The sequence below is a fragment of the Zootoca vivipara genome, chromosome 13, assembly GCF_965207765.1.
Source record: "Zootoca vivipara chromosome 13, rZooViv2.hap1.1, whole genome shotgun sequence".
NCBI lineage: Eukaryota > Metazoa > Chordata > Lepidosauria > Squamata > Lacertidae > Zootoca > Zootoca vivipara.
Window position 1 is genome coordinate 45,341,601 of NC_142596.1, and position 26,955 is coordinate 45,368,555.

General features: G+C 47.8%; 2 protein-coding genes across 7 annotated transcripts in view; one reads left to right on the top strand and one right to left on the bottom strand.

The window, feature by feature from the left end:
- The window catches only part of MYH11 (myosin heavy chain 11), an 88,216-nt gene extending 87,323 nt beyond the window's left edge, over positions 1-893 (top strand). For all 4 annotated transcript variants that reach the window (XM_035132126.3, XM_035132124.3, XM_088656940.1 and 1 more), the window contains one exon: positions 144-893. Coding sequence is in view for 2 of the 4 variants with exons in the window: in XM_035132124.3 (XP_034988015.1) it covers positions 144-291 (148 nt within the window). In the remaining 2 variants the exon portion in view is untranslated. The remainder of the gene's footprint in view (positions 1-143) is intronic.
- Positions 894-1,597: 704 nt separating this feature from the next.
- On the bottom strand, positions 1,598-22,489 carry NDE1 (nudE neurodevelopment protein 1). 3 transcript variants are annotated; one of them, XM_035132127.3, is made up of 9 exons: positions 22,293-22,489; positions 14,989-15,099; positions 14,162-14,315; positions 10,505-10,653; positions 9,332-9,468; positions 8,477-8,653; positions 6,775-6,866; positions 6,010-6,137; positions 1,598-2,340 (listed from the first exon to the last, which is right to left on the bottom strand). In XM_035132127.3, the coding sequence occupies exons 2-9, from the start codon at positions 15,072-15,074 to the stop codon at positions 2,298-2,300; spliced, it is 966 nt and encodes a 321-aa protein (XP_034988018.3). In that variant the 5' UTR covers positions 15,075-15,099; positions 22,293-22,489; the 3' UTR covers positions 1,598-2,297. The 3 variants fall into 3 exon arrangements, with proteins under 3 accessions (XP_034988018.3, XP_060138530.2, XP_088513070.1); XM_060282547.2 differs by lacking the exon at positions 22,293-22,489 and adding an exon at positions 18,219-18,482; XM_088656944.1 differs by lacking the exons at positions 1,598-2,340; positions 22,293-22,489 and adding an exon at positions 2,372-2,605 and having other exon boundaries at positions 14,989-15,083.
- Positions 22,490-26,955: the final 4,466 nt, after the last annotated feature.

Genomic DNA, 26,955 nt, shown 5'->3' on the forward strand with positions numbered 1-26,955 from the left:
CACACAGCCACTATGTTGGCAACCCCTGGCTTATACCTTCAACCTTTCCCTGCTTCTGAGGGCCAGGGGTGGTGGAAAAGTTCAACGAGCTGCCGGGTTCCCATTTCTTCCTCCCTTCTTATTTCGTATTCCTTTAACCGCAGGCGTGGAAACGAGCCGTCCTCCTTTGGCCCCTCGCGCCGATCTGGGGGTGGCGGCGGCGGCCGGCGTGTGATCGAAAATGCCGAAGGGTCGGAGGATGAAGCGGATGCCCGGGATGGGGATTTCAACGGAACAAAAGCCAGTGAATAATAATGAATTTTTTTAAAATTTGTTTTAAAAGACACGCTTGCTGATTTTAACTCTGCACCAAAAAAAGGGGGGGTATAAAAGAGGGGTAATTGTAGCACTGTATGCTGCTTTCTTGATCCCAAAGACATATTGACACCTCCCTCGAGGCCTTGATGAGAGCACAGCTGCCTTTTACTCCAATGTATACACCAACCCTCCTAGCTGTTGCAGAATTGCTGTTTTTTTGCCCGCTGCCGGGCATCATTCCAGAGCGAATGTACTTCACCGAGGGACTAATGCAACAGGGTGGGGTGACCAAAAACGCCCCCCCTCTTTATTACAGACCAACAGCAAGACAAAATCTATTGGGCTTCTGGCCTCTTCCCTAATCTCGCTGCCCTTCCCTTTATGAACTTCCTTCGTAAAGTTTCAGGTACTATTTTCCCCACTCAGATTGTGCACTCCCCCCCCCCTTCCAACTCCCTCCACCCAGTTCACAAGATCAAAGTGCCTTTCTTCATCACTTTTTTTGGGGGGGGGGGAATGAAGAGTACTAAACCAACTGTTATTGTTCTAGATGAATTTTGTGCTTAAATACACACTAATAAAGGTTTATAAAATCACTGGGGCTGCTCTTGAGTTTTGCCGGCCTGATCTGAGCAAAGGGAAAGGTGTACTAGGTTTATACAGAGTTTCCCAGCTTCAGGCAGGAGACTTTAGCCTGCCTGCAAAGAGGACTAGAGACTTGCTCTGTTTTTAAAACAGTCACAGGAAACCCCAAGGGGCAAGCGTGCTCCCAATATGGAGTCCAATTCTGACTGGTGCTTCTGACAGCGCAATGTTGCCTACTGAACACTAAACTGTAAAATGTGTACTCAATCTCCTTCAAAAGAACAAAAATAACAGTTTCCAAAAGATTTAAGAGGATCTAACTGGTGGTGGAATGCCATTATAGCAGGGGAGGGCTGGGAACACACAGGGGGGCAAAATGAAAAGGAACAATAAATTGTTAAATTTTCACCTCTCCAATGGCATAAAACGCCACCCTCCTCATACAGCCAGTTCCCATCACCCAAAGGACTTTCCAACATGTTTAAATTTCTGGAGTCAACGATATTGCATATTTCAAGGGTGGGATCTGAGATTTCTCTCCATAGCCCCAAATCCCAAGGCTCCTGAAAAGATGTGAGTTGCACATCTGTCGACAAGTTCAGTTACTGGATCAAAGACTAATAGGAAATTGTAACCCAACAACGTCGCCCCCCCCCCCCGGATTCCATGCAATGCACAATGCAAACACTGCTTCTTTACAAACACAATTGAGACCTTGAATTTCAAAACTTTATGCAACAATGCAACATCAATGTATCAGATTTCAAATTCTTAAGCACGTTCTCCACCTCTTATTTCCTCTTCCAAACGTGCAGCTGGCTTTAAGGGCTGTGTGTGGGTGTGTGTTTTAAAAAATACCATCGTCCCCCAACCACCACTGGCAAAGTAAGAGGTGGTGTGACTTTGCTCCAATTGCAGAAAGCACTTAACAAAAGGCATTTGACGAGCTGAGATGGCTCAGCTGTCAAACCAAATTTAAAATCCTCTAGTCAAGGAAAATGATTCCTGGTGGGGCTCTCCCAGCTAAGTACAGCCTCACATTACGCCAGGAGCAAGTAAGGGCAGACAAAAAGGGATGGAAACATCTTGCCCCCCTTCAGAAATCTCCTCCTAAGCAGCCGTTTTCCTTCACCAGCTGGATTTTGTTATTAAGATTTACAGCCCAGCAACGCTGCGTTCCGGTGGAAGATTGGCTCTGATGCGACACGGATGCCATCCATCATCTTTTAGCAGAAGACACGGCATGATGTGCTAGATTGAAGAAGTTCAGTTCATCTTTCCATCGGTGCAATGGGACGCGGCTCCATCCAACGTTCTGGGAATTACAGTTCCTGGTGTCATTCGTCCCAGCCAGGGCCTCCAAGGATGGATCCTCCAGGGAAGTCTTCTGTGTGTGGATCTATGGATCTACTGCATCACAGAAACCGCCAGGCTTGTGGGGTGGGGACGAGCCCCAGTCTGGTGGAACAAGATGCAGTTAATGGTCTCTGGGCACACCTGTGTTTCTACAAGTCACTTTCTATTTCAAGTCAGTGGCCAAAAGCGAGTGTTAGTATCCCCATTAAACACAAGGAAAAGAAACCAAGGATTCCACCCTGCAGGATTAGGGCACTCTGGGCTGGTGGCTCCTCAGAGAAGCATCTGAAACACTCCTTGCGGAGGAAGGCCTATTGGCCTTGCGAGAGTTGCTGGCCGCGTCCCTAAACCCAGCCTCTTAACCATCCTGTTGAAACAGAGGTGGGGTGGAGGGAAGGAAAAGGCGTTAAGCATGGAAACGCAAGAGAGGTTATGACTTACGGCAGCCAGGGAAAACACAGTAAGGGAGCACCAGAATTTGTGAAGGGTAGGAGGAAATACTAGGTTTCAACAGCCAAGCTGCTAGTCCTCATTGTTTTGATAGAAAGAACTCAGGCCAAATTACATGTATTCCTGAAATAAGGATTATTATTTTTTTAAGAGGATTTATTATTTAAAGCACAGACAAGCTTTCTTTGTACATTATAAGCAATTTAACCCCTTATTTAGAAAACAGAATGTAAGTTTGATGTAAGGTCAGTCACTCACAGATATACCAGTTATGTTCATTTAAATATAGTCTCTGTCCTTTATATATGAGAAAACTTTATGTTTAGAGAGTTGAATGAATTTTCATTACAAGGGGAATTATCCTAAGATTTATTTTAACTTTCTTAATATTCCAGCTGACGAAGAATAGTCGAAACAGGGCCTTGTCCTGATTTTTACTGGAATTTATCTTTATGTGCCTTCAACATTGGGATTGATTCCCATTTAAACTCCGCTTCACATCAATAAAACCTTGTGAAGACTTTTTTGAAATCCATCTTCTTTTGGCCTGAGTTCTTGCAATTTATCGTTTATTTCTGGACTTTCCCAAGAACTCCAGTTTCCACTGTATCTCATTGTTTTGATGGCAATAGTGACTCATTAAGCAGGAATGGGTTTTAGCCATGCTTCTAGTGGCTTGCTTCACAAACACACACAGTACTAAAGCAGCCCAGCAACTCTTCCCAACCCGTGGACCTCCAGATATTTTGGACTTCCAACTCCCAGAAACGGCAGCCTGCATGGCCAGTGGTCAGCGATGGTGGGAAGTGCTGCCCACCAAATATTTGGAGGGGAACAGAGCCTAGGAGAGGCTCAGCTTCATCGGAGGTCTCATCTAATCTAGCATCCCATTTCCAACCACCACCAGCCAGAACCTGAATGAAAGAGTCCCACCTCTGCTGTGTCCCAACAGGTTTGCTCTTTTGCTGGTAGACTGCACCCCAACATGGAGGCTCCAATTAGCTAATATTAAATGTTGGAATTGCCCAGGTCAGGGGTCACCACCAAGGTCCATGGGCGCATTTGGATTTTTGAGTGAGTGCTGTGGGCTGTCTCGGATCACTTTCCTCTCTCCCCAAGAATCAGAAAGAGAGAAAAACATGCGTGCGCACACTCGGCTTCCCCAAGGAATCTGGGGAAAGTTGAATCCAGGGGAAGCAAACTATCTCGACAAGGACATAAGAGCTGAAAAAGGAAGTGGGAAAGAGCGTCCCTCTTCTAACTTCCTCCTTTGGCTCTATGTCCTTTCCAAGGGAGAAGAGGGGTCCTCACAGCCTTGCCACCCCGTGGCCAAAGGGGCAGGTGCCCCAAATGTGTTATGGGTACCAGAGGAAGACCTCAAAGGCGGCGTTGCACCCACAGGTGCCACCCGACCCCCTTGCCTAAATTAAAGTATTCAGGCAGATAGATGTGCTGGGAGATTTCAGATGAACTGGAGAGGAAGCTTGGGCAATTTCGGTTATATAATGCGCTAAAAACGTTTAAAAACGGGCCCAGCCCAGTTTACATAACACTGCCTTCTCTTCTGCTGACATAACGAGCAAGCGAGCAAAATAAGCAACTCTCAGCCTGCATCACCCGGACGGTGCCTGCAACACCCTCTGCTGGACAGATCCAGGCCCAAAGCTTGTGCTGGAAAGAGTGAAAATTATGCAAAGGCAAGCAAGCAAGTTTAAAGCTTTTTGGTTTAAAGGTAAAGGTAAAGGGACCCCTGACCATTAGGTCCAGTCGTGACCGACTCTGGGGTTGCGACGCTCATCTCGCATTATTGGCCTAGGGAGCCGGCGTATAGCTTCCAGGTCATGTGGCCAGCATGACAAAGCCGCTTCTGGCAAACCAGAGCAGCACACGGAAACGCCATTTACCTTCCCGCTGTAGCGGTTCCTATTTATCTACTTGCATTTTGATGTGCTTTCGAACTGCTAGGTTGGCAGGAGCTGGGACCAAGCAATGGGAGCTCACCCCGTCACAGGGATTCGAACCGCCGACCTTCTGATCAGCAAGCCCTAGGCTCAGTGGTTTAGCCCACAGCGCCACCTAGGTCCTTATGCAAAGGCAAGCGAGCAAGTTTAAAGCTTTTTGGTTTACCACTTCCAAATTCCAGCTGCGGAGAAGGAAAGGCAACCTGTCCCAGAATCCTCCGCATGGTATATCCGCCTCCCCACCTGAGCCGAGGGGGCTGCAGCTGTAAACCGCAGCTCACCCGAAAGCAAGTTAAAATGCTAAACTATTGCTGGCTAAAGCTCAAACACCAGATGACCCGTGCCCCTCTGTAGAGGTAATTCCAGGAATAAGGTGCCACGGCAAGGTGCAGATTAATCTCACCAGCTACCATACTTGGGACTTCCACAGCATATTATTATTATTATTAATATTATTATTATTATTATATTTTGTATACTGCCCTATACTTGTAAATCGCAGGGCAGTTCACAACATAAAATGAGAATATACAAAAGACAGAATGAAAATAAAACCAACCCAATTAATTTCCCCTTCCACAACACCATAGCTGACAAGTTTTCCCTTTTCTCATGAGGAGGCCTATTCAGCATAAGGGAATTTCCCTTAAAAAAAGGGAGAACTTGGCAGCTATGCACAACACATTTAAAAGGGCTTTAGATAGCCTGTGTGCAAACTGGCTGAAAACAGAGTCTTCCCTTTTCTCTCTCCCCTGCGTGAGCACCAGTGTGGTTGCCGTGTACTGGGAGAACTGGGAGACCAAGGCATCCCTGCCTGCCACTTTACTGGTCCCTAATGGGTGCCAGCCTCCACTCGTGAACCCACAGATGCTCTGCTAAACCCTAGGAACTTAAAAAGAGCCTGCTGGATCCCACCCATCTAGTCCCGACATGCTGCTCTCACAGCGGCCAGCCAGATGCTTGTGGGATACAGGCAAGCAGGATTTGAACACAAGAGCTCTCTCCTGCTCCTGTGGCTTCTAGCAACTGATATTCAGGACTACTGCTGCCTCCAGTCTCTGTGCCCAGTAGTAACTGACAGCCTTCTGTCTAATCCTCTTCTCAAGCCATCTAGGTTGGTGGCCATTGCGGCCTCCTGTGGCAGGGAGTTCCGCAGCTTAACTCCACGCTGCACGGACGACTTCCTTCTGCCTGTCTTGAACCTTCCAAGGTCTTCCCCTCCCAGCTCATCGAGCTCTCGGCCGTTTCCTTGACGCCACAACCGGGCAAATCACGTCGACCATCTCTCTCGAACCTGCACCCTCCCACCCGGTCAAGCCCTGACTTAAGAGTCTCCAAAGACATGAAAGCAAACACTCACCCTGGGGGGCCGTAGGGGCCACTCAGCCGCCTATCATGTACCATGTGGACCTGGGGTGGTGCGGGGCTTCGGTATGGAGCCCGGTCGAACACCAAGTTCTGACATGAAGCCAGCTTAGATTCCAGGGCCTAGAAGGAAATGCAAAGTTAGTTTCAGTTCGGAAGCCCAATGAAAGAAGGGGGACGACAGGGAGCATATCCGTTATCTGGCATGGACCAGGCCAGGTGGGGAAACAGGGTTAAAGGTCTGAATGGCTCATGAGCAAATCAGTTTTCACAGAGTTGGAAGGGACCCTGAGCATCATCTAGTCCAACCCCTGACAATGAAGGAATCTTTTGCCCAAAGTGGGACTCGAACCCATGACCCTTGACTGAGCTATCTGAACACACTGGGGTTTGGGGAGGTAGGGGTACATGGAAGGAGAGTACATTGGCAACTCACACCTGGGGGGAGGGAATCTGCCAGCTTTCGCCCCACAAAACAGACCCGTGGCTGTCCCAGCAACATTCTTATTTTTTAAAAAGGCAAAAAAAGCTGTTGATTCAAATCTAGTTGCTGACCAGGGCTGTAGAGGGAAGGAAGAAAAAGAAGTGTGCTACCTTGAGCTCCCTGGAGGGCATAAAAGATGGGATATAATTGCCAAAAATTGATATATAGTGATCTTGGAAGGGCCGAGTTGATTTCTTAGCATGTCCTTCGTTCTACAGCTTTCACTTGGCCCTGTATTCCACACGGGGCCAGGGCAAACAGGGCCCATCTACTCACCCCAACTTTCCGAAGGAGATCTCCCACAATGTTTAGCACAGATATTCGAGCTGCTGGTGTAAGCGGAGTTGCGCTGTAGCTGTCCTCAAGACCTTTAGGAGAGGATATCTTTATTCACACAGTACAAATAGCAGCAGGCAGAAACTCCGCACCCTTGGAAAATAAGCTGACTCAGCAAGTGACTAGCCCTCAATGCCACACCCTTGTGCAAATTAATTGAAATAAAGCATGTTTTCTATCTTACTCGTAATCCTGTACTCAAAACGAACACGAAAAGTCAGTTGGTCGTTATGGTGTCGGAAGCCTGCAGCCAACAGAAGGAATGATGCGCTCTCCACAATATATTGAGGTTCTATGAAAGTGAGTTATTCCAGGGCTGGGAAAGAAGTATCCTGACAGTACTGGGATATTGCAGCAGAACCTAGCCCTTTGTCCATAGCTGCCAAGTTCCGGCCTGAGAAATAAGGGACTGGACCGGAAGTAGCGCTGCCGCCATTTTGGAACTGGGCGGAGCATGCTCAGAAACTACTTTTGATGCTGCTCTGCCCTGTTCCAAAATGGCTGCCACGCCAGAATAAACCGGGAAAAAACAAAAAAATCCGTTTTTTCGGCTGGGAACAGCTGGAAAAACGGGGGTTTCCCGGGGAATACGGGAGACTTGGCAGCTATGCCTTTGTCACACATCGAAAGTGGTGAAGAAATTCATGACAGAGCAGCAAATACAGGTACTTGATTGGCCAGGGAATTCCCCAGACGTAAATCCCATTGAGAATTTGTGGGCTATATGCAAAAGTCGCCTCTGTGCTGTAGACTGTACAACTATGGAGAAGCTCATCCAGCCGCTGGCACAGGGATCCAAAAACCCACAGTGGCTGTTCGAAACTAGTAGACTCCATGCCAAACCATGTTCAAACGCTGCTTAAAAATAGCGGAGGTCATATCCGTTACTAATATACATATATGTGAGTTTTGTACAATAAAATACATTGTTTGTTTCAGTTAATTTGCACAAGGGTGTATAGGTATAGGTTTTCAAGTGTAAGAAGGCTCAGAAGCCATTCTCCTCTTGCTGACCGCTAACACACCAAGAATCCTCTTTTCAGAAGATGTTAAAGCACCATTGGGCCTCCAGCAGAATCTGGAGGGCCACATCATCCTTATCCGCGGCTTAGAAGGAGCTGAAGGAATGGATCCAGGTGAAATCTTGCTTCCTTTCCACTCCCCAACCTGCAGTGCCTTTTCAGCAAGCGTTTACACCCTGACCTAATTCCCAGTCTTATTACAGTCGTACCTTGGATCTCAAACTCCTTGGGCTCCCAAACAACCGAAAACCAGAAGTGAGTGTTCCGGTTTCTGAACAATTTCCGGGAGCCGAATGTCCGGCGCGGCTTCCGGTTGGCTGCAGGAGCTTCCCGCAGCCAATCGGAATCCGCGCTTTGCTTTCCAAACGTTTTGGAAGTCGAACGGCCTTCCGGAATGGATTCCGTTCCACGTCCATGGTACGACTTGAGGAGTTAATTGGGCGACATTAAAGTATACTGAAACGCACTGTGCGCGGCTGCTGCTTCAAGTGCCCACAAGGGGGAGCTGTTGCACAATTCGGCCCTGATATTAGAAGAACCGATGGCTGAAAGGGGAATTACGTCTTAAAACTGGGTATATAATTTTAATAAAATGAATGAATAAATAAATAAAAACATACTTCTTCTGGGTGTTCCTGGGGTGCTCATTCCAGTGCTAAGGCCCCGATGGCTTACAGGGGTTGAAGGCACAGAGGAAGTGGCCTGGACAGCTGTGTCCATCCGATCTACTTCCAGCGAATCTTCTACAGCAGCCCGAGGTTTCTCCTTCTGCTGCACAGCCAGCTCTTGGCGTAAATCTGGACAGGAAGGGGAGAGGGCTATGAAGGACAGCGATAGCTGCTGTTCCCTTTCCATTCGTTCGGCACAGTTAAGTTAACGCCGTTTACCTTCCCGCCGGAGCGGTCCCTATTTATCTACTTGCACTTTGACGTGCTTTCGAACTGCTAGGTGGGCAGAAGCTGGGACCGAGCAACGGGAGCTCACCCCCATCACAGGGATTCGAACTGCCGACCTTCTGATCAGCAAGCCCTAGACCAGGGGTCAGCAAACTTTTTCAGCAGTGGGCCGGTCCACTACCCCTCAGAGCTTGGGGGGGGGGCAGACTATATTTAGAAAAAATATATGAATGAATTCCTATGCCCCACAAATAACCCAGAGATGCATTTTAAATAAAAGGACACATTCTATTCATTTAACACCAGGCAGGCCCCACAAATAACCCAGAGATGCATTCTAAACATTCTACTCATGTAAAAACATGCCGATTCCAGGACCGTCCGCGGGCCGGATTTAGAAGGCGATTGGGCCACATCTGGGCCCCGGGCCTTAGTTTGGGGACCGCTGCCCTAGACTCTGTGGTTTAACCCACACCGCCACCTTGTGATTGTAAAATTTCAATCTGAAAAAATAATTTAAAATAATAATAATAATAAATAAAGGAGAGGAGGCGAAAGACCACCCATCCCTTTCCTAACCTCTAGCTTCATCTTTCAGTCGCTGCACTGACTCCAAGAGGTTTTCCTTCTCGTCCAGCTCGCTCTCCAGGAAGGCGTTGCGTTCAATGGCCTGGTTCATGCGCTGCTCAAAGTCTTCCAGGGACATGATTGTGGCTCTGCAGAGGAGGAGAAGGACTTGCGCTGGAATGGGCAAACTTGACAACCTAACAGGCTGAGTAGACTCGGGTTCAAATTCCAATCTGGCAAGCCGCCAGCTTGCACTTTGTTTTTTTTTAAGTCATCTTTATTCATTTTACACATATGAAAAACAATACATTAGAAGTACAAAATACTAATAGAAAAAAGAAAAAAGAAAAAAAAGAGCACAGAAAAAGAAAAAAAGAAAAAATAGCAAAAAAGGCAACAGAAAAAAGAAAAAAAAATCTAATAATCTTATATCATCTTCATAACATTATAGACTTCCCCGGCTCCCCCCTCATTGATTCCCTATTTCAATTGATCGTAAAGCAGTTTTCACAATATACAAATTATTTTTTAATTAATTAAAATTTCCTCTCTAATTATCACCATTCAATTTATCTATAAACTCAATTTTTATATACCTATATTCTATTGATTATATCTCCCCTTAGCTTAAAATTTTACCAGCAATGAACTCCAATTTAATACTTCATTCATCCCCCCATCCCCTGGGCCCAGATTTCCCAGCTATCTCAGCAAATTCCATATTTCATACCAGTGTCGGACTTTTTCAATCAATCCAGCCTAAAATCACATGGTTAATCTTTTTATCCCACTCCCACCCTTTCGGAAGACTTCCGCCAGCCTTTTTTAGACCCACTCTGCTGTTTCCACACTTTTCTTGCTACTTCCCAACACCCTCCTTCTTCCTTCCCATTTTTCCAGAGATTTCCTTGCACTCCCACTCTCACTGGGTGTGCAAGAGTCCCCTCTGGTTCTCCCTTGAGGAGTTCTTTTTTCAGATCCAGAATCTGTCCCACATCTCCCACTTGTGGGGCATTTTGCCAGCCTTCTTCCTCCTCTCCTTTGCAACTTTTAAGAACGCCAGCTTTCACTTTGAACCACCTCGCATCCGGCCCCCATAGGATCCCTAGCCCCACACCAGTCCAAACCCTGGGGGGCTGGGCTTCTCCACCCACCACAAAGGGACCCCCCCCTTTGGGTTAGTACCTCTTGGCTCTCTCCAGGTCGTCATTAGCTTGCTCCAGCTCCCGGATGTACTTCTGCAGCTGTTCTTTGACAGCCCTGGTCTGGGCGAGCTCTTCCTCCAGGGTGGAGATCTGCTGGTAGCCTTCGGAGTGCTGGGTCGTGATCTTTTCCTAATTGCAGAATCACAGAATTGGCACAGTTGGGAGGGAGCCGAGGGATCATCTAGCCCAACCCCCCTGCGATGCAGGAATCTCAACGCGCGGGTCCCCCTTCCAATCGGAAACCACGCCGGACCCTGCTTAGCTTGAGCAAATGTAAGAAAGAGCATCCCGCGCACTGTGGGAACCTGGCCTCCAGCGCTAGCTCCCAGAAAGTCCTCTGCAGGAAAATGCAGAGGGAAGGGCGTTCTGAAAAGAATCGCAGCAACCCCTGGAGCTGCTGAGAGCAATGGAAGATTAAAGTACTCCTTTATACATCAGTGACTTCCCTTCTTCTCGTTCCATGGTTCATTTTACGTATCATAAAATCCCTGCGTACAGCAGCACCTCGGTTTTGCAACACCAGTACGAAATGCTCCAGAGAAGCAGACACGGAGCAATGGATTCAAACTACAAGAAAGAAGATTCCACCTAAACATTAGGAAGAACTTTCTGACAGTAAGAGCTGTTCGGCAGTGGAATTTGCTACCAAGGAGTGTGGTGGAGTCTCCTTCTTTGGAGGTCTTTAAGCAGAGGCTTGACAGGCATATGTCAAGGATGCTTTGATGGTGTTTCCTGCTTGTCAGGGGGTTGGACTGGATGGCCCTTGTGGTCTCTTCCAACTCTATGATTCTATGTAAGGTAAGGAGCAATGGGCAAATTAATTTGATCGCCAAAAAGGAATTTACAGTCTCTTCCAAGTCAAAAAAACCCCCAAACCCTCAGCCTCACAGAAACAGAGAGAAAAACAAAATAGGGAAGGTTCTCTGTTTTGGGCCCCACTGATGCAGTTTTTGGAGGGTTGGCTTAGCCCTGCCCAACAGCGAGTCCCTACAAGAGGATTTTGGCAGGAAAAAATGCTGCTTTGCCCCACACTCCTCTTGCTGCTATTCTTACGAGGTCACAAACTCTGCGGTCGGCCCTGAGAAGCACACACACTTGGGTGGCCTGGCAGCCTCTCGGGTGGCTACCCACATTCTGGCTCGCATCCTCGGAGCCTGTTGCTGGAGAAGGCCGACCCTTGGCCTCGGGATTCGCACCCGGCACCTGGCCTGCTCTGCCACCCAGCTGGAACCGGCCACCAGCTGGTCGGAGCATCAATAGCCCCTCTGTCCTTTCCCTTCCTGGGCGATGATGCTGTTCTTTGCCTCGGATGGATGAATGAGCCAACTGTCAGGAGAGTTTTGCCTCCCGCGGAAAAGCATTTCTGCCAAAAGGCCTTGGGGCAAGGCGGGGATAAACCACATCCATTCCCCCACCCTGGGCTTTCGTTTATTTATTGCGTTCCTGCCCCACTGTTTTTCTCCAAGGAGCTCAAGGGGGTGTGCAGGATTTACCCAAAGAGCAACCCTGCGAGGAAGGTCAGGCTGAGAGGCAGTGAATGGCCCACGGCTAAGAGAGAACTTGAACCCTGGTTTCTCCTGGGTCCTAGTCCAACACTCTAACCACTACGCCATACTGCCTGTCTCTTTTTATAGCAGGTCGGACTGCCAGCCGCAAAGCAGGAGGGTCAGGGACCTGGCTGGACCGAACCCACACTCTGAATCCCACACAGAGCTCAGCCCCTCTAAAAAATAATCTGCATTCACTATTCTCGCCCATATTATCTCTCTCCTAAGAAGGTCTCCAATGGGAACTCCACAAACAGGGCTGGAAGACAGCAGAACCCCTTCTACCCCATCCCACTGTTTGTCCTCTGGAAACTGGCGCTCAGGTGGTAGACTGCCACTGGACAAGGAAGTTCCATTCCTCACAGCGATGGTTTGTAGCTGCCTACTGGCCTGCCTGCAAGAAATGTCTCGGGGTTCTCCTGGACCAGTCTGAAAGGTTAACAACAGCCCACGAACCCCATTATCAAAAGCAGCCAACCAGATTGCTAGAGCAGGAAGGGAACCCCAAAGGTCATCCAGTCCAACCCCCGGCAGAGTAGGAACCTCCACGAAAGCATCCCTCTGTAAAGGTATCTCCCCACTTCCCTGCACTTCTTCCTTCAGCATTCATGTGCGTATGGACATCCAGAGGTCCTATGCAAGCTATTTCACACACGCTCTTGTTCACGAAAAGTGTCTTGTTCACGAAAAGTGTCTGTTCACGAAAGATCTGTTTTCCCCCTTCTTTATTAAATAATAATAATTATTATTAATTATTTATACCCCGCCCATCTGGCCGGGTCTCCCCCGCCACTCTGGGCGGCTTCCAACACACATCAAACAAAATACATTAAAATACCACAGACTAAAAACTTCCCTAAACAGGGCTGCCGTTAGGTATTTTCTAAATGTCAGGTAGTTGTTTATCTCTCTGACCTCTGATGGGAGGGTGTTCCACAGGGCTGGTGCCACTACCAAGAAGGCCCTCTGCCTGGATCCCTGTAGCTTTGCTTCTCGCAGCGAGGGGACCGCCAGAAGGCCCTTGGAGCTGGACCTCAGTGTCCGGGCAGAACGATGGGGGTGGAGACGCTCCTTCAGGTATACTGGGCTGAGGCCGTTTAGGGCTTTAAAGGTCAGCACCAACACTTTGAATTGTGCTCGGAAATGTACTGGGAGCCAATAGAGATGTTTCAGGACCAGTGTTATATGGTCTCGGCGGCCACTCCCAGTCCCCAGTCTGGCTGCCGCATTCTGGATTAATTGCAGTTTCCGGGTCACCTTCAAAGGTAGCCCCACGTAGAGCACATTGCAGTAGTCCAAGCGGGAGATAACCAGAGCATGCACTACTCTGGTGAGACAGTCTGCGGGCAGGTAGGGTCTCAGCCTGCATACCAGATGGAGCTGGTAGACAGCCGCCCTGGACACAGAATTAACCTGCGCCTCCATGGACAGCTGAGAGTCCAAATTGACTCCCAGGCTGCGCACCTGGTCCCTCAGGGGCACAGTTACCCCATTCAGGACCAGGGAGTCATCCACACCCTGTCCCCCCAAAACAGTACTTCAGTCTTGTCAGGATTCAACCTCAATCTGTTACAGAAGCGGTTTAGTCATGCTGGCCACATGACCCGGAAGCCGTACGCCGGCTCCCTCGGCCAGTAAAGCGAGATGAGCGCCACAACCCCAGAGTCTTCCGCGACTGGACCTAACCGTCAGGGGTCCCTTTACCTTTACCTTACCAAACTGGGCATTGCCCAATTTCTTCCCCCTGAAAGAATAACAGAAAGAAGTGCTCTGCAGGTTCATACACTCATGGACTTCTAGCATTGAAAGGGACCCTGTGGATCATCACCCCCCCACAATACAGGAATATGCAGCTGCCCCGTGTAGGGATCGAACCTGCAACCTTGGCATTATCAGCACCATGCTCAGACTGAAGGTCTGGCTAGACCAGCATCATGCTTCCCACTAGAAAACAAAATCTGATGCCACCCGGATGTCCGCAGGAAGGCAGGAATCTACACCCACCCACACACCCCTCGTTGTTTCTGCCGACCAGAAAACCGGTACGCAGGGGTATACTGCTGCTCGGCCTGGAGGTTCCAATGCCTCACCTTGACCGACTCGATCTCCATCCTCAGCCTGCTGTTCTCCGAGAGGAGGTCTTTGTTCCGCGACTCCACCTGCTGCAGCTGCGCCTCGAGCTCCGCCTCATACTCGCGGCTCCCTTCCTGAAACTCGCGAAGCTCCTCCTGGGCGTTCTCCGCGCTGGAGGGGGGGACAAAGCCAGGCTCAGAGTCAGCGCCCTCCTCGCCGTTACAAATTCCGCAACCAGATTCCGCGCCCCGAGAGAAGATGGATTCCGCAACCGGCGAAATCGAGGAGCCCAGCTGTGTTTCGCAAAACGCTTTCCGGGTGCCGGTGGTCCCCACCCATAACCGCCGCGAATCTTGCTTGGCTCTGGAGAGTTCGAGGAGAGCTCCTCACACTGCTTTCAAAACACATCTCCACAGCCATAGAACTTTCTAATTTCAAATTTAATGGGTTCTTCACTTCCCCTCTGGGTTCCTGGCGTACAGGTAGGCCAAAGTTCAGTTTGGTTCCAGCCATTGGCCTGGAAAAGAGGGATTGATTGCTAACCACTCTGGGAACTGTAGCACTTTGAGGAGAAAGAGGGATTCTCCTAGCAATTCTTTGCACCCTGAGCAAACTACAGTTCCCAGAATTCTATGCGGGAAGCCATGATTGCTTAAAGCAGTATAATAAAGGTATAATGCAGACAGGGCCTAAGCGGCTATGGTTAGGGAATCGGGTGATAATAATGAAACTGGTCCCTGCCCTGAGGGGCTTACAATCTCAGCAATGGCACAGAAGTGAGCATTTCAGGCCTGCAAAGTCCCCCACCCTGCCCATATCACAGAAGGACATCTGAATGTTTTACCACTGCTTGTATTTCACAGCCAGCTCCTTCCAGTAGTTCCTTTCTTCTTCCACTGAGCCAAACTGTTTCCTTTCAGCGTCGTTCATTGTAGAGTCACTCTAGCATCGTTTCCTACAAAGGGGGTGGGGTGGGGTGGGTGCAGGGGTAGAAGACAGGAATGAGAATTTCCCCCCACCGAAAGACTTTTCTATAGCCAACCGAATCTTCATGCAATGTCGCAGTTGCCGGCATAAACGAAGAATGCTGGCCTTTTATTTATTTAGATAACAGCAATCCCAAAAGGAGCAAGACCTTCTGAACTGAATGAGACTTCTTGGGGGAGGTCCGTAGCTCAGGGGCAGAGAATCTGCCTTGCATGCCCAAGGCCCCAGGTTCAAATCCCTGGCATCTCAAAGTTGGGCTGGGAGAGACTTGGATCGAAACCCCGGTGAGCTGATGGACCAATGATCTGTCCCTATATAAAGCAGCTTCCTCTGTTGCTATAAAATCACAGAATAGTAGCATTGGGAGGGACCCCCGAGGGTCATCTAGTCCAACCCCACTGCAATGCAGGAATCTTTCGCCCAATGTGGGGCTCGAACCCATGATCCTGAGATTAAGAGTCTCATGCTCTACCGACTGAGCTGCCCCTGTATATGTTATTTCCGAATAAACTTCAGAGTGGAAAAAAGCCACTAAGCTAAATTCATTTTTGGCCATTCAACTTAGGGATTTATGGATGCATGTTATGTTTTCTTCTGCTGTTTTTCTTCTGTTAATTTCTTGTATGTGTTTGTTAAGTAAGAAAACTAATTTTAAAAAGCATATTAAAAAAAACTAAATTCATTTTTGGCCATTTAACCTTATCTATGTGTTTATTTTATTTACTAAATTTATATCCTGAGGATCGCAGCATAAAAAGGCAAGAATACATACCACAATAGCAAACACAGTAACAATACCCCTCGCCCTGCCCAAAGTCTTTGCATTGCAAGGTTAAAGGACATCTTGGACATTTCTAAAAATAAAAATAATTTTTTTTAACAACACTTAAAATAAACATAATAGGTTAAAAATAGAAAGTGAGAACATGTGGCTGCCACATACACACAGAAGGTCCACAGGGAAAGCGCGAAGGGCCCAAATCAAGCAACGCCAACCCTGCAGTGCTGGCAAGAGTTTTAACAAACTGCGGCAAAATGAGGCAGGACACCAGGTTTTGCTGTTTGCTACCTGGGCACTGTGGACGACACCTGTATAGCCTGGGGTGACAGCGAGAGCCCTTCGTTATCCACGAAGCTCGTTACCTTCCAAAGGAGAGCCATAAAAGGTAAAGGGACCCCTGACCATTAGGTCTAGTCGTGACCGACTCTGGGGTTGCGTGCTCATCTCGCATTATTGGCCGAGGGAGCCGGCGTATAGCTTCCAGGTCGTGTGGCCAGCATGACAAAGCCGCTTCTGGCAAACCAGAGCAGCACATGTAAACGCCGTTTACCTTCCCGCTGTAGCGGTACCTATTTATCTACTTGCATTTTGACGTGCTTTCGTACTGCTAGGTTGGCAGGAGCTGGGACCAAGCAACGGGAGCTCACCCCATCACAGGGATTCGAACCGCCGACCTTCTGATCAGCAAGCCCTAGGCTCAGTGGTTTAACCACAGCGCCATCCGATTACAAGCTCCCTTTGTAATTTACCGTGTTTCTCCTAAAATAAGACGGTCCTCAAAAATAAGCCATGTCAGGCTTTTAATTAGTAGAATAAATATAAGACATCCCCCGAAAATAAGCCGGGGGTGGGAGCCGCTTCGGGGAGCACAGCGCAGCGCGAAGAGCCTGGTGAGAAGCAGCTGCGGCTGCAGGTGAAGCGCGGGATCTGCGTGGGCGACTGGGGGCGAACGCACTGAGCGCTGCGGCGGTGGCGAAGAAGCCCGCTTCTCAGCTGATCGGGCGCCTCTTCGCTACCACCCGGGCTTCACCTGCAGCCGCAGCTGCCTCTCACCAGGCTCTTCGCGCTGCCGCTTGGGGAGCACAGTGCAGCACGAAGAGCACTCTTCTGGTGCTCTTGTGCGTGCGTGCACGCGAGGGAGAAGTCCCCTTTTCCTTACCCAGGTGCAGCAGCAGGAGGTTACCCCCGCGAGGTGGGCAGTCTGTGCTCTGCACACACACACACCGTTTTGCCTCGCTCCGTCTCTCCCCCCTCCGCAAAGACACCAAAAAAAAAAGACATCCCCTGAAAATAAGCCGTGGTGTGTTTTTTGGGAGGAAAAATAAATATAAGACGTGTCTTATTTTAGGAGAAACACGGTAGTTGGCAGAGGCTTGGCTCTCTCCAAATGCGTGGAAGGATAACATGCTAATCCAGGCAGAAGCAGCTTAAGGCCCTGCTGCAAATCCCCACTCAGCCTGGACTACCTCGCAGGGTTGTTGCAAAGGTAATGCGGCACAGCAATGGCGAAAATCCTTGGTGGGAACGGCACAATTCTCTACAAGTGCATTTATTTAGTAAATTTAAACGCCACCTGCTTTAAACGTACAGTGGTACATTGGTTCTCAAACTTTAATCCGTTCCGGTACCCCGTTCCAAAACCAAAACGTTCCAAAACCAAGGCGCGCTTTCCCATAGAAAGTAATGCAAACTGGATTAATCTGTTCCAGGCTTCTAAAAACAACCCCTAAAACCAGGCATCCCCAAACTTCAGCCCTCCAGATGTTTTGGACTACAATTCCCATGTTCCCTGACCACTGGTCCTGTTAGCTAGGGATCGTGGGAGTTGTAGGCCAAAACATCTGGAGGGCCGGAGTTTGGGGATGCCTGCCTAAAACAGCAATTTAACATGAATTTTACTATCTAATGCAGGCATCCCCAAACTGTGGCCCTCCAGATGTTTTGGCCTACAACTCCCATGATCCCTAGCTAACAGGACCAGTGGTCGGGGAAGATGGGAATTGTAGTCCAAAACATCTGGAGGGCCAAAGTTTGGGGATGCCTGATCTAACGAGACGATAAAATGAAAGCAACAAACAATGTACTCTAGCCACACAATCAATCAGTAGCTGAACTGGGTTTCACACAGTCACAACAACAACAACAACAACAAGAGCCACTAAAACAAAAACGCAAAATAAATAGGAAAAACAGGCAGACCTCAGTTTAACACTCAAAATGGAAGTGTGGCACTCAAATTGGAAATGTAAAACTCAAAATAGAGCATGTTTGGCTTCCGAAAAAAGTTCACAAACTGGAACACTTACTTCTGGGTTTGCAGTGTTTGGGTTCCAAGTTGTTTGAGTACCAAGGCGTTTGACAACCAAGGTACCTCTGTATGGTGTGAATGTGACAAAATGTTCCAAATAAAAATGGCGATCGACCCACAACAAACACCAAGTAACTTCTGCTATTGTCATCAACGTAAAAAGACTCAGACACAGATAGATCCAGGAGGCAGACGGCCAGGAGACGCTTCCTTTAAGTAGAACAGCTGGTCGTAAACATTACAAAACAAAGCCTGAGTCATAGAGGAACTGGAAGTTTTGGTGGGTGGAGACCGCAAGCCAGAAGGTGCAGGGAGAGAAAGAACGTCAGCTTGCTTTCTACATCCCACTCAGCAACTCTGGACTTCTCCAAACCAACTTCCTATCCAAAACAATTACTTTTGAAATATTTGCAGAGCGCTTTCTAAAAGCACCCTACGCAACAGATGCAGGGACATTTAGGATTCGAGCAAATGCTAGCCCTACTCACTGTAGACTCATTGAAGCTAATGAACATAATCAACTAAGGCTCATTAAGTTCCATGGGTCTGATCTGAGTCGTAGTTGGGGGAAACGTTTTTTAAAGTCCATTACAGTATTTGTTTCTACCTGTATATTCTTAGTTAGTGTGTAAGTTGCTCAGAATTATTTTAATTTAATAGGATTGCCTATATACTTCCTTAAGATAAGCAGATGAAAATAACAGCATACAGCTGCAGCAGGTGAAGGATTCTGGCTCAGGCACTGTCTCCTCTCTTCTGTATTTCAAACTGGGCCCAATACGAGCAAAATGAATTTCAATAGGGACAAATGTAAGGTTCCACACTTAGGCAGGAAGAACCAGCCTGCCAATAGTACATGTGAAAAGGATCTACGGTAGGTGTTTTAGCAAACCACAAGCTCAATGTGAGCCCACACTGTGATGCAGCAGCAAAAAAAGCTAATACTGTTCTAGGTTGCATCAGTAGAAGTATAGCATGCAGATCAAGGGAAGTCATAGTGCCGCTCTATTCTGCCTCGGTCAGACCAAACCTGGAATACTATGTCCAGTTCTGGGTGACGCATTTTAAGAAGGGTATTGACAAGCTGGAAGGTGTGCAGAGGGGGGCGACCAAGATGATCAAGGCTCTGGAAAGCAAACCATATGAAGAACAGTTGAGAGAGTTGGGTATGTTCAGGGCAGTCTCGAGCAGGTCGGGTGCCCTGGCGCTGAGCGGTGCCCCCGGGACTATACCTAGAGCCGGCCCTGGGTATGTTTAGCCGGGACAAGAGGAGACTGAGAAGAGTGATGATAGCGATCTTCCAATATCTAAAAGGCTGTCACGTGGAAGATGGAGCAAGCAATCAGAAAAATAACATTGTTTGCCTCCTTATTTTCTTTCTTCTTCTTTTTCTCTTTCTTCTTTATTTTCGTATTATTTGTTGGATTTCTTTCTATTTGTATTGTTTATGAAATTTGAAATAAATAAAATTTAAGAAAAAGAAAAAAAGAAGATGGAGCAAACCTATTTTCTCCTGCTCTGCAGAGTAGGACCCAAGCCAATGGTTTCAAGTTACAAGAAAGAAGATTCTGTCTAAACATCAGGAAGAACTTTCTGACAGTAAGAGCTGTTTGACAGTGGAACCGTCTCCCTTGGGAGGCTGTGGACTCTCCCTTCCTTGGAGGTTTTTAAGCAGAGGTTGGATGGCCGTCTGCCATGGATGCTTTAATGGAGATTCCTGTATTGCAGGGGGTTGGACTAGAGGACCTCGGGAGTCCCCTCCAACTCTACAGTTCTGTGAAACCAATTTGCAATTTTAGATAAGAAGAGCCTGAATGCTGGATCAGGCCAGCGGCCCATCAGGCCAAGCATTCTGTTCTCACAGTGGAAGTCTGCAAGCAGAGCACAGCATCTGTCTCACCTGCGACCCCCAAAAGTGCTACTTAGAGGCCTCCAGCAGTGTGGGGGTAGTTTTGCACTGTGAGGGAGTTTGCATTTTCTTGTGAATCTGCCAGCTTCAATCCCTGTGAGGTGCTTAAAAGGGTAGCCTATAATAATTTTTGTTCAGAAGCCCACCAACAGGTTATGGGGTCCTATGCTGTTGTCCCCAAAATGAGGCCCACTTTTACTTTAATGCCTATGCAAAGTGGTATCATACCACTTTAAACATCACCTTGCCTACAAAGGTCCGTTAAGTTAAAGCTATGGTTTTCCCAGTAGTGATGTACGGAAGTGAGAGCTGGACCATAAAGAAGGCTGATCGCCGAATAATTGATGCTTTTGAATTAAGGTGTTGGAGGAGACTCTTGAGAGTCCCATGGACTGCAAGAAGATCAAACCTATCCATTCTGAAGGAAATCAGCCCTGAGTGCTCACTGGAAGGACAGATCCTGAAGCTGAGGCTCCAATACTTTGGCCACCTCATGAGAAGAGAAGACTCCCTGGAAAAGACCCTGATGTTGGGAAAGATTGAGGGCACTAGGAGAAGGGGACGACAGAGGACGAGATGGCTGGACAGTGTTCTCGAAGCTACAAACATGAGTTTGACCAAACTGCGGGAGGCAGTGCAAGACAGGAGTGCCTGGCGTGCTCTGGTCCATGGGGTCACGAAGAGTCGGACACGACTAAACGACTGAACAACAACAACCACTTTAAACACTGTTGGCTGCTTCCTCCCCCCCCCCCCCCGGCCGCCAAAATAATAATCCTGGGAGCTGTAGTTTGGTATATGGATGCCGAGAGTTGTTATGAGACCCCTGTTCCCATCTCACAAACTAACAGCTCCCAGTCCATTCCTCTTCCTAGGAAACTCTTGGAGGGGAACAAGGGTCTCTCAACTTCCAGCACCCATAACAGAATCCTTTGGGGGATGCCAGGGCTGCTTAAAATGGCATGATACTGCTTTAAACATACAGGGCAGACAAGGCCAAAAATCTACTTTGCACTTCATCACAGGAAGCCCAGCATGCAATATTAAAAGATGTTCTAGGGAGGATATTGTTGACATCTGTGGATGGAGGCTTCCGATGAACAGACTTCCCAGTTATACAGAACTTTTTCTAGACATAACTGGGGAGGTGGGTTTTTTTTGGTGGGAGAGAAGAGCCCCTATTTTAACTATGCACCGATCAAAGCTATTTCTGGGACAGCGATGAAGTATTATTATTATTATTATTATTAAATGCAGGAGGAGGAGAGTAAAGGAAATCATTCGAAATGAAAATTTTCATCTCACATACAGCAGGTCAATTACATCCAAGCCATGTTCACGAGCAAAACTACACACTTATGGGGAGAGGTAGTGTACCGCAAATGACCACAGAGAAAGCTGCTCTACAGTAGTGTGGTGTAGTGGTTAGAGCAGTCTTTCTCCACCCGGAGTCCCCAGACGTTGTTGGGACTACAACTCCCACCATCCCTGACTGCTGGCTCTTCTCACTAGGTCATGATGGGAATTGTAGCCCAAAAAACCCATCTGGGGGTTCAAGGTGGAGAAGAAAGGCAGGGTTAGAGCGTGGGACTCCTCAGGGTCCGAACCTTCCTTGGCCATGAAGCTCTCCCCGGGTTGTGACCTTGCGGGCCAGCACCCGCCTCTCAGCCTAACCTACCTCGCAGGGCTGTTGTGGGGAATAGATATTTGCCGGGGGGGAGGGATCACGTACGCCACCCTTGGGCTTCTTGGAAATGAAAAAATTGTGAGAAATAAATGCAAAAAAAAATTATCATTAATTCAGTCCAGCGGGGAGTACAAATGGCAGAAGGGGAGACAACCCCCCCCCGCGAGGGTGGGGTGAAAGCGAGGCTTCTTTCTTGTATCTTTAAAGGTCCTCCCACCCCACCCCGAAAACAATTGGGAGCTCTCAGAGGCTACAAGAGTGGCTCAGAAAGTGGATCCATAGTAAAAGGCGCGCGCGGGGGGGGGGAGATCTGCGGCTTCCTCTCGATCTTTAAGGGACCCCCACCCCTCAGAGCGTCTCAGCTCTCCCCCCCCCCGCCCGCGGGGTTTCTGTTCCACTCTCAACTTCCCTTTTCGCCTGCTCTTTCGGGGGTCCAAGCGACTGCGGGCAAAAGCTCCAGCCAGCCCTTGGCTCACCTTGTCTTTTCTTTTTTTTCCCCCACTTAAGCAGAGTCGCGCCGCCAGCAACAGCCTCCGCCCGCCTTCCTGCTCCGGTTCCGCTCCGGATTAAAAAAAAACAATAAAAAAACAGGCTGCAAAGTCCTCGCACCGGCTCGCCCCGTTTGCCCGATCCGAAACATTACAACCAGGCTCTGCGCGGACTCCCATTGGCTGCCGGGTCACGCGGCTCCGCCGGGCTCCTCCAATCAGCGCCGGTGGAACGCGGCTCTTGGAACGTTGAAAGTTTTGTGTCTCTTCTTTCTCCCTTTGATTCCTCCCTCCTTCCCTCCCTCTCAATGGAATGTTTTGACTGACGTGTGGAGGGGCGGGATTTGGGAAACGGCCCAGATCAAAGAAGAAAGAGGAGGTGGAAACGGGGCAGACGTAATCCGAATTCTGTCCTTCTCCCGCCTTACTTTTCTAGATCAAAAGTGTTGATGTTAGTTGAGCGGTTCCAAAGCGTTATGAACCCGACAGAATGCGAATGACCTCCAGCCCAACTTGGCTGCACACACTTCAACACAGTTACACGGGAGTAAGCCTCATTGGACAAAGCAGACCTTAATTCTGATTAAACGTGTGGGGAACCATTCCGGCGTTGATTTTAACCCTTGCTGGATCTAGGGCCACAGGACTTCGAAGGGACTCGGGCATCATGTAGGCTCCCGCCCACCCCTTGCTACTAACAACTGTATTTTACATAAAAAGAAAAATTACACATGGATTATTCAGTAAGCCTTTTACAACAACCCTGCAGGGTAGGCCGCTATTCTGGGTCTGCCCTGTTATTAGGCAGATGGGCTTACTCAGGCAACTGCTTTTAGATGTCACAAAATAACATCTTATTATGCATGATCTAGCTTTCTTTTGTGCCTCAGCCCTTGCTTTTTCCCCCGCAGGACCAATTGCAGTCATCAGCAGTCGTTAACAGCCATCAACAGGTTCACCACTCCTATCATCCCATCACCCATTCCCACCCACCCCCACCCTCTGAATATACATAAGGGTCTGGTTGATTCTGTTTCAGTGTATCTGACGAAGTGTGCATGCACACAAAAGCTCATACCAAAATAAAAACTTAGTTGGTTTATAAGGTGCTACTGAAGGATTTTTTTTTTATTTTGCAGCAAATTGTTAGATATTCAATTTATTACCACAGCATTTTTTTTCTACCAGGGAGACCACATAAGGGATTTTCTGCCTCATGTAAAAGAAATCTTGGGTGAGATGCAAGATGTCTTGGGCTTGTCCTTCATACGCTATTGCAGATGTTATTACAGAAACCATTTTTAAAATAAAATACCCAAATTGCTCTTGTATACAGTGGTATCTCGGTTTAAGTACACAATTGGTTCCGGAAGTCCGTACTTAACCTGAAAAGAACTTTCCCATTGAAAGTAATGGAAAGTGGATTAATACATTCCAGACGGGTCCGCGGAGTACTGAACCTGAAGTGTACTTAACCCGAAGTATGAGTGTAATTGGTTCTGGAAGTCCGTACTTAATCTGAAGCGTACTTAACCTGAAGCGAACTTTCCCATTGAAAGTAATGGAAAGTGGATTAATCCGTTCCAGATGGGTCCGCGGAGTCCTTAAACTGAAAGTACTTAAACTGAAAGTGCTCAAACCGAAGTGTACTTAAACTGAGGTATGACTCTATAAGTCTGCACACACAGATTTAAGTCTTCCTTAAAGCACTTGACTTTCCCCCCAAAGAATCCTGGGAATTGTAGCTTGCCCCACAAAGAGCTACAGTCCCCAGGGTTATTTGAGGGAAAGTCATGCACTTTAAATGTATGGTTGGTGCACCACCTAAGGCCTAAGAGCCTCTGGCCAGTTGTTATATAATAAGGGAGTGTGGCATCATTTATTCCAGGGTGGGGAACCTCAGGCGGAGGAGCAAGCCTCTATTATCCAGCCCTTGAGAACCTCCCCAGCCGCACTCAACCATTTCTCAGGCCTCACCCCTTACCAGTTCTGCTTTTCACCCTCCATGAGTGTTTTTGTCTCACTGTGCCGCATCCAGGGCCGTCTTTACCCAGGGGTGAAAGGGGTGTGGTACACCCGGATGCCTAATTCTGGGGGGCACCAGGCGCCCGCCACTGAAGCCGCCTAAGCTCTTAACTATCTGTTGTTGTTGTTTAGTCGTTTAGTGATGTATGGAAGTGAGAGCTGGACCATAAAGAAGGCTGATCGCCGAAGAATTGATGCTTTTGAATTATGGTGCTGGAGGAGACTCTTGAGAGTCCCATGGACTGCAAGAAGATCAAACCTATCCAATCTGAAGGAAATCAGCCCTGAATGCAACAACAACAACAACAACAACTAGCCAGCCAAAACTATTATCTTAACAAAGGAACTAGCTTGACTGGTCCCCCAGGCTCCCTCCTAAACATTCCACCCTCACAGGTAGAGGATTGCTGGTTTGGAAGGAACCTAAAGAATAACTCAGACTCAGCCCTTAAACTAATTACAATAGGGTTACCATACGTCTGGAATTTCCCAGACATTGCCAGGATTCGACCATTGGAAACAGTGTCCGGGCGGAAAGCATTGAAACGTCTGGGAAAATCCGGATGAATGGCAACCCTTGTCAGAAGTGTAGATTTTGGCAACCCTGCCTATGTAACAATGTACCTGAAATATAACCTCTGTCTTCTATATGTCCCAGTGCTCTGCAGGTGAGGTATAGATACCATCTTATCAAGAGGTCTGTTCCCCACAATATGGGAATTGAGCTTTTAGTGTTGTGGCACCTCAAGCCTGTGGAATACCTTCTCCTGGAATATTAGTCAAACACAATTTCTCTTGCATTCTTAGTGGTTCCTGAAGACTTTCCTCTTTCAACCTGTCTCTTAAGAACAGACCTTTCCCAGTCTGCACCTGCATTAAAATTATTTTTTGATGTTTTATTGCTGGTCTGACTGCTGCCCCAGGCTCCTACACAACTTTTAGAAGACATCTGAAGGCAGCCCTGCATTGGGACACTTTTTGAAGTTTTATTTTGTTTTTATATGTTTTGGAAGCCGCCCAGAGTGGCTTGGGCAAGCCAGCCAGATGGGCGAGGTAATAATAATAATAATAATAATAATAATAATAATAAAAAAAATAATAATAAAAATAATAATAGAATCAAAGACTTAATAGAATCATAGAATTGTAGAGTTGGAAAGGACCACAAAGGTCTAGTCCAGTGGTTCCCAAACTAAGGCCCGGGGCCGGATGTGCATAGCTGCCAAGTTATCCCTTTTTTAAAGGGATTTTCCATTATGCTGAATAGGCTTCCTCGCGAGAAAAGGGAAAACTTGGCAGCTATGCGGATGTGGCCCAATCACCTTCTAAATCCGGCCTGCGGAAGGTCTGGGAATCAGCATGTTTTTACATGAGTAGAATGTAAAAGTCAACAGTGTGATGCAGCAGCTAAAAAAGCCAATGCAATTCTGGGCTGCATCAATAGGAGTATATCATCTAGATCAAGGGAAGTAATAGTACCACTGTATTCTGCTCTGGTCAGACCTCACCTGGAGTACTGTGTCCAGTTCTGCGAACCACAGTTCAAGAAGGATACTGATAAGCTGGAATGTGTCCAGAGGAGGGCAACCAAAATGGTCAAAGGCCTGGAATCAATGCCTTATGAGGAACGGCTTAGGGAGCTGGGTATGTTTAGCCTGGAGAAGAGAAGGTTAAGGGGTGATAGGATAGCCATGTTCAAATATATAAAAGGATGTCATATAGAGGAGGGTGAAAGGTTGTTTTCTGCTGCTTCAGAGAAGAGGACACGGAGCAATGGATTCAAACTTCAAGAAAGAAGATTCCACCTAAACATTAGGAAGAACTTCCTGACAGTAAGAGCTGTTCGACAGTGGAATTTGCTGCCAAGAAGTGTGGTGGAGTCTCCTTCTTTGGAGGTCTTTAAGCAGAGGCTTGACAGCCATATGTCAGGAATGCTTTGATGGTGTTTCCTGCTTGGCAGTGGGTTGGACTGGATGGCCCTTGTGGTCTCTTCCAACTCTATGATTCTATGATTCTAATGTGTCCTTTTATTTAAAATGCATCTCTGGGTTATTTGTGGGGCCTGCCTGGTGTTTTTACATGAGTAGAATGTGTGTTTTATTTAAAATGCATCTCAGGGTTATTTGTGGGGCATAGGAATTCGATCATATATTTTTTTTCAACATATAGTCCGGCCCCCCACCCCCCACAAGGTCTGAGGGACAGTGGACTGGCCCCCTGCTGAAAAAGTTTGCTGACCCCTGGTCTAGTCCAACCAGGCATGTTTTGCCCAACGTGGGGCAAAATAAAGACATTTGACTGTCTGCTTATGCAAGTGTTTGCTTAGATTTGATTGATTCAAAGGAAGGCAATTCATCACCAGGTAATCACCCTTTGATTGGTGTCATGTTGCATGGCCTAGATGGGACTCCCGTGATCAATTCTGCATCATACAGATTGGTGGGAGCTTCCTGGCAACCTCAGAATTCCTGCCAGGAGTATCCACCCTGGGAGCATCTTGTCCAACTGGCTGATTTGCATGAGGGAGAAGGCAAATGACTGATAACAAGGCTGTGCAGCCAATGGCAGCTTCCCCCCATTCATTACAGGCAGGTGGCTCATGCTACAAGCTAGTAATTTGTGCTCC